Source organism: Hoplias malabaricus, unplaced genomic scaffold, assembly GCF_029633855.1.
Source record: "Hoplias malabaricus isolate fHopMal1 unplaced genomic scaffold, fHopMal1.hap1 scaffold_115, whole genome shotgun sequence".
Taxonomy (NCBI): domain Eukaryota; kingdom Metazoa; phylum Chordata; class Actinopteri; order Characiformes; family Erythrinidae; genus Hoplias; species Hoplias malabaricus.
The window spans coordinates 75657-82926 of NW_027100973.1; the positions used below are offsets into that span (position 1 = coordinate 75657).

General features: G+C 44.7%; 2 protein-coding genes across 2 annotated transcripts in view; both read left to right on the top strand.

The window, feature by feature from the left end:
* Nucleotides 1-1755, top strand: part of LOC136682855 (uncharacterized) — a 6339-nt gene extending 4584 nt beyond the window's left edge. Inside the window, exons 4-6 of the mRNA XM_066658951.1 lie at nucleotides 1006-1075; nucleotides 1438-1552; nucleotides 1632-1755. Coding sequence (XP_066515048.1) covers nucleotides 1006-1075; nucleotides 1438-1552; nucleotides 1632-1755 — 309 coding nt within the window. The remainder of the gene's footprint in view (nucleotides 1-1005; nucleotides 1076-1437; nucleotides 1553-1631) is intronic.
* A 1336-nt stretch (nucleotides 1756-3091) lies between these two features.
* Nucleotides 3092-6081, top strand: gins3 (GINS complex subunit 3). Its single transcript, XM_066658955.1, has 3 exons — nucleotides 3092-3422; nucleotides 4195-4428; nucleotides 5332-6081. Exons 1-3 carry the CDS (start codon nucleotides 3252-3254, stop codon nucleotides 5560-5562), a joined length of 636 nt encoding a protein of 211 aa, XP_066515052.1. The 5' UTR covers nucleotides 3092-3251; the 3' UTR covers nucleotides 5563-6081.
* The last annotated feature ends 1189 nt before the right edge of the window (nucleotides 6082-7270 follow it).

Sequence of the window (7270 nt, forward strand, 5' to 3'; positions counted from 1 at the left end):
TTCTATCATCTATGTCCTTATAGTTAAAAGAAAAGCCTTCTCTTTCTTCCTTCTCTAATTTGAAGCTCTCAGACTTTCAGCTGGAGTTTACTTTAAAATAGTGATAAAGGTCTCACATATTTCTGCACTGTTTTATTGTGTGTGTATCCTGAGGGAAGCATTTCAAAGCCATTTCCAAGTCTCTGTGAACAACTGTGTGGAAATGAAGAAAACAGGGAACAGTTAATCCTCAGAGAAGTGGCAGGCGTAACAAAGGCCCAGGTCTAAACAGGAATGATGGAGAAAAGCGCCATGAACAGCTGCATGAAAAAAATATCCCCACTGCTCTATAGAAGAATCACAGAAGCTGGTCTCGCTGCTTTCCTCCTGACGGCGTGAACATTACTGTGTAAATCCATTAAAGAAGTGATTGTTCATTTACATTTTAAACATTAACTGAATGATAATAGACTTAGATTCACACGTGTTTAGATCATCTCCGCGTGTGTTTATTAATCAGGAGCACGACTCTACACATATTCCTAAAGAAAACTGGATCTTTGGTTTCAGTTGCTTCTAAATGACACAACTTTAAATGTCCTTTTACCTCTGAGAAATGTCTTTATTTGAGCTATAGAATAATTAGCATGGGGCGGCACAGTGGCGCAGCAGGTAGGTGTCGCAGTCACACAGCTCCAGGGGCCTGGAGGTTGTGGGTTTGATTCCCGCTTCGGGTGACTGTCTGTGAGGAGTGTGGTGTGTTCTCCCTGTGTCTGAGTTCCAGAGACATTTTAAAGAAGCTGAGGAAGACATGGTGTAATCGTATTAAACAGGGAATCTGAGAGTAGGGTGAAGAATGCAGAATGCTCCCATTTAACATGGAGCAGGCCTCTGGGAATAGTTTTCCCTCTTCCCTCTCCTTCGCTATATAAATCACAAGCAGAGCTGTACTGCTGCACATCTCATTCTGTATCATCTCATCATCCAGTTGTATTCATCTATACTCTGCTAGCCAGCTGTGTATAGAGGATGAAGGTCCTGAGTGGTCTGTTTCTGGTCATGTTTGTCTTCTACTCGGTCCAGATCATCTACAGTGGTGAGTGGGGTATCAGCGTGTTCATTTGTATTACGAGAATGAAACTGTTCATTTTAACTCAATATTGTACTAATATATGAAGGTGAACACTGTGGAGGTTTAATCAGGACCTTCTTTTGAGTTCCAGGGGCTATTTATCAAATTGTATTCATATGTATACAGTCAGAGAAGCTGTCGATTCTGGTGATAAAATAGTGTAAGAGTGTATTATGGGGAACCACACAAATATTTTAGTTAATATGGATAATTACAGGGGTTTTGATCATTATGGGTTAATTCTGGGTGTCAGTGCACCTTTAAAACCGGTCCCAAGACCAGGTGGAACTCTGCTGGAAGATTTTAACACATGCATTTCTTTTCAGGTCCTGCTGTTAGAACAGATGACTGCTGTGAAAAGTACTTCAACATTGTGATCCCCATAAAACGCCTTGTGTCCTACTTCAAAACCAGCAGCACCTGTGCCATGAGGGCTGTTGTGTAAGTGTTATCTTCAGTGCTGTCTGAGTTAACTGTTGCTGTTTGATTTTAATACTTGATTTTATGCTGTTTTCCACAGGTTCTACACGACAAAAGGTTTGAGCCGTTGTGTTAATCCAGAACTGAAGTGGGTCAAGAAACGCATCACTATTCTCGACTCTAAACACACAGCATCCACAGGAAATATCAGCATTAAAGTTTAACACCTTAACACACTGTGTGTGATTTATCAGCTCCGTACGACTGCAGTATTTACTCTGAAACGTAAATATTCAGAAAGTTTCATTTAGCGATGTCTGAACTGTTCTCAATAAAACGTATATTTTTGAAATACAGGCTCTGTTCTTTAACTGATCAGGCCCGATATCTCTGACACACTGCACTCACGACGCATGATCAAGGTTGTTCATTTAAAGCAAAACACTGTAAAGCTGAGACCCTCATCAGATCAGATCTCTTCCTGTTACTGGAGCATTTATATCCAGAGAAGATTAACATTTTTGAAAGGTCTGATGATGTTTTGGGCAGCATTGTCTGTCAGTAATTGTGGAAATGTGAAAACTCACTACATTATAATAACCACAATAAGGTGAACAGGGCATATTTCATAAAGCAGGATTTCTCAGACAAATCATTTAAACCCAAAGAAGAGGACTGTCCAATGTCCCTCCCAGTAAACAAGGAGCGTCCCTGGACGTTCAAAATAGGTCTAAAAGTAGTCTGTCCGTCAAGGACATATTTTAAACGTCAATGGACGTCCAAAATCCATCTTAATAAGTTAGTTAAGTGGTGACCAATCGATAACGTCAGTGGACGTCCAAAACGCGTTTTATACAAATAATTTATTTCGGGACCAATTAATAACGTCAATGGACGTCCAAAATACGTCTAATAGTCGTCTTTTCAATGTCTGTGTTTGGACGTCTTTTCAACTTTCATTTTCAAACTTAAGAGAACGTTGATTAGACGGCAGTCATTACGTTATTTCAACGTTGAATCAACGGCTAATTGTTTACTGGGACAGCCGAGAAATCCTGCTTTGTGAAAGACCCCATCAGCTCAAAAGTACTCTTCTATAAACAGAAATATATGGTAATTTATTCTGCCTCAGCCTCAGTCAAGACTGACTTTCTGTGTTTTACCACAGTTAATTATGTTAATGACGGATAAACGAGGTCAAAGCCAAATTCATGACAGGTACCAAAACAGTGGCAGTAGTAACAGTAAAAGTACACAACGAAGAACACCAATAAACAATCTAATATTTGCAAGAACACCATTTTATTCCACTCTCTTCGCTATCGATTATTGATTCAGTACATGTCAGGAGTCGACACCGACTCTTGACTCATTTCAATTGAATCGACTCCTCCTTGACTCAGTTTCATTCACCAACTCAGCACCAAGGAGATAGATAAAATGTCCCGTCGTGATATGATTTATATTACAAAGTAAATACAAACATCACTTCGACCCTCACAGTTTGTGCTCAGGACTCGACACTGACCATAACGAACTTAAGGAATCGATTCTTTTGGCGTGTGCTCTCTTCCACGGCCGTCGATTGCTTTTGTCTGCTCGATGTGATCGGGGAGCCGTTGTTAGGTTTGAAGACTGGCGCCAAAGGTTGACATTGTTGTGTTGCTGTTGCGGTGTGTTCTGAGTTTGTTGATCGGTCCCTGGCGGTGTTCCCGCGCTGATGGACACCCAGTCGTACATGCCCGTGTCCCCGGGAGTGGGGATGGAGGAGAACTTCTTCTCTCTGGATGATATTCTGATGTCTCAGGAGCGTTTACCCTCAAAGACACTCACAGAGTTTCCAAGACTGGGCTTTCTGGAGAAAAACGGAGACAGCCCACACATACCCGAGGTAACACCCCAGTAAACACTTAGCCGTTGATTCAACGTTGAAATAACGTAATGACTGCCGTCTAATCAACGTTCTCTTAAGGTTGAAAATACGTCCAAACACAGACATTGAAAAGACGACTATTAGACGTATTTTGGACGTCCACTGACGTTATTAATTGGTCACCACTTAACTAACTTATTAAGATGGATTTTGGACGTCCACTGACGTTTACAATATGTCAGTGACGGACAGACTACTTTTAGACCTGTTTTGAACGTCCAGGGACGCTCCTTGTTTACTGGGACAGCAGTATGTCTGCGGTATACGTTTATTAATAAAGTACTTTTCACACGTCAACGCTGGGCATTTAGCATTACGGCCTGTTTAATTACAACATTAAAACAGTGGCAGATAAACCGTGTGGTGGGAATACACCCTGTAGGGGGCGCCAGTCCTTCACTGGGCAACACAGACACACACATTCACACCTACGGACGCTTTTGAGTCTGTGTGTTTTTGGAGCATGGGAGGAAACCGGAGCACCCGGAGGAAACCCACGCGGACACGGGGAGAACACACGAAACTCAGTCACCCGGAGCGGGAATCGAACCCACAACCTCCGGGTCCCTGTGTGACGCTACCTGCTGCTCCCACAGTCTAAAACACAGTATTTGAGCAGTAGTCTGCTGACAATGATATGTTTCTCTGTCAGTTGCTTGAGAATGTTTATATAACGATGACTTTGGGATGTGTGTGTGTGTGTGTGTGTGTGTGTGTGTTTGTGTTGTAGGGCACTAAGATGGAGATGCCACTGTGGTTGGCTAAAGGTCTGTATGAAAGAAAGAGACACGTGATCTCCGTTGAGCTTCCTAAAGTGTACCGTGAGGGCTGGAGGACAGTATTCGGAGCTGACCCCAATATCGTGGACCTACACAAAATGGGCCCTTACTATTACGGCCTGGGCTCACAGATGCTTCACTTTGACAGCCCTGAAAACCTGGAGATCGCTCAGACAGTCCTACAGGTGAGTGCTCACCGCTGGGGGGGTCAGGAGAGGTAATAAACTGGAACAGAACTGGGTTTGATTACAGTGCTGGGACCTTTCCTCTACAGAGAGTGAATACATCTGAGTGTCTACTGGATGTGTCTCATGTAGTTAATTGTAAATATAATTGGGAGTAACAACTCAACTCCAACTCAGTCCAGATCTGTTGATGGTGGTTTGTCCACAGCCCAGTGCTGGCTAACATCGTTTGTTTTGGTTTATTATTTTATTATGTGGCCAACACATCAAATAAATCAGAAAAAAAACTGTCGTTGAGGTTCAGTGGTCATTTAAAAAAAAAATAAGGTAATAAAACAACCTAGACGTCTGTCAGCAGGTGGCGCTCTTTGCACGTGGCCTGTGTTACTCAGCGTTGCTGGGCAGACTGGCCTTGGAGGCTGAGAGGCAATCACAGTCTGTCCTTTCTGCAGGTGACCGTCACTGATGTCCTGCCGCTTCCATTTTCCCCACCTTTGTCTTGTTAAAGCTTAGAGTGAGAAATGGGTTTGAATTATTTTCTCTCACGTCTTTGCTCTATTATAGAGTGTGTTTATCCCTTTCCCGCAAAAGCTAGAGGCCAGATCACTAGCTCTTTGTCTTAGATAAGATAAAAACATCAGGCAAAACGTTCTGTGCTGAGAATCGGGCGTGAAAACAGTCACGTTCAAAGCGTTGGCTTAATTGCGTCTTTTGTTGATCTGATCAAATTAAAAAGCACACACCCTCCTCAGGGGATGTAATAAGGGGAACCAAGCCTGTTTTTGCTACTCCAGACTCAGCACTTCAGAGACTGCACTGTGTAACTTTTGAGGGAAGGTAGGAAACCACCGTTTTTAGTTAGTTTTAACATGGTGTAATTGTTGTGGTCTCTATTTTCACCAGACCTTTATCGGCCGTTTCCGCCGGACCATGGACTCATCTCAAAATGCGTATAATGAGGACACGTCAGCGCTGGTGGAGAGGCTGGACTGCCTGGAGAGGGCGCTGTTCAGAGCCGGTCAGAGCGGACTCAACTCTTTTCAGCTGTGGGAGAAAGGCAGAGCCGCACAGCTGACCGCGTCCAGCCTGGTCACTAACTACCGCAAGAGGAAAATCACTGACTTACAGAACTGATCAGAGGCTCAGACCAATGTGTATGAAAGTGTCATGTGTGTGAGTACTTGTCTTAACCACGTGAGGATACACGTAAAGTTGTGTGTAACGAATGTGTGTAAAATGTGTGTGCTGTTCTCACCAGCAATTCCAACTTCACTTGGGGAAAAAAAATGGAAGATTTATGTTGCCTTTCGATTACTTTTTATATAAAGGTAACATGAGTATTTAAATCTGATTCTATGTATTTGAATTATATTGACATCACATTTAATATTCATTGTTTTGTGCATTTTATAAACTCACCTTTTAACGACATCTGGCAGCACTTACGTTTCCTGAGGAGCTTCACTGAGATAAAACTTTCCTGATCTGACTTTGGGAAGAAATTGTTTTTAAACCTCAAAATTGTTAACTGAACCAGTCTAACAAAATATATTTGGACTGTGGGTGGAAACCTGAGCCCCCAGAGGAAACCCATGCAGACACAGAGAGAACACACCACACTCCTCACAGACAGTCATCCGGAGGAAACCCTCGCAGACACAGAGAGAACACACCACACTCCTCACAGACAGTCATCCGGAGGAAACCCTCGCAGACACAGAGAGAACACGCCACACTGCTCACAGACAATCACCCGGAGGAAACCCATGCAGACAAAGTGTCTGCATGGGTCTGTGTCTGTGTCTGGCGGCACGGTGGCTTGGTGGTTAGCACGTTCGCCTCCCAGCGCTGGGATCTTGGGTTCAAGTCCCATCTGGGTGGAGTTTCCATGTTCTCCCCGTGTCTGCGTGGGTTTCCTCCGGGGGCTCCGGTTTCCTCCCACAGTCCAAAAACATGGAGGGTAGGTGAATTGGCTTCTCTAATAACTGTCCTGGTGTGTGAATGAATGTCTGTATGTGTGAGCCCAGATATGGATTGGCGCTCTGTCCTGGGTTAAACCCTAGTGCCCGATGCAGTCCTCCAGGTGGACGGTCGTTTCTGGTTGAGAGTACGCTGTGCGCGTTTGGCTGCCGCTTCTCGCCAGTGTGTGTGTGAATTGAGCGTTCTGAGCAGTGTAGATTGTAAAGCGTCCTTGGGTGTCTAGAAAGGCGCTATATAAGTGTAACGATAATAATAAAGGGAGAACACACTCCTCACTGACAGTCACCCGGAGGAAACCCACGCAGACACAGAGAGAACACACCACACTCCTCACAGACAGTCACCCGGAGGAAACCCACACAGACACAGGGAGAACACACCACACTCCTCACAGACAGTCACCCGGAGGAAACCCACGCAGACACAGGGAGAACACACCACACTCCTCACAGACAGTCACCCGGAGGAAACCCATGCAGACAAAGGGAGAACACACCACACTCCTCACAGACAGTCACCCGGAGGAAACCCACGCAGACACAGGGAGAACACACCACACTCCTCACTGACAGTCACCCGGAGGAAACCCATGCAGACAAAGGGAGAACACACCACACTCCTCACTGACAGTCACCCGGAGGAAACCCACACAGACACAGGGAGAACACACCACACTCCTCACAGACAGTCACCCGGAGGAAACCCACGCAGACACAGGGAGAACACACCACACTCTTCACTGACAGTCACCCGGAGGAAACCCATGCAGACACAGAGAGAACACACCACACTCCTCACAGACAGTCATCCGGAGGAAACCCTCGCAGACACAGAGAGAACACACCACACTCCTCACAATGTT

What these genes read in the sequence shown, in the direction of transcription:
- gins3 (XM_066658955.1), top strand. Translation starts at nt 3,252, where the DNA reads ATGGACACCCAGTCGTACATGCCCGTGTCCCCGGGAGTGGGGATGGAG. An exon ending in ACAGCCCACACATACCCGAG is followed by an intron (nt 3,423 to 4,194) that starts GTAACACCCCAG and finishes TTTGTGTTGTAG; the next exon opens with GGCACTAAGATGGAGATGCC. An exon ending in TCGCTCAGACAGTCCTACAG is followed by an intron (nt 4,429 to 5,331) that starts GTGAGTGCTCAC and finishes TATTTTCACCAG; the next exon opens with ACCTTTATCGGCCGTTTCCG.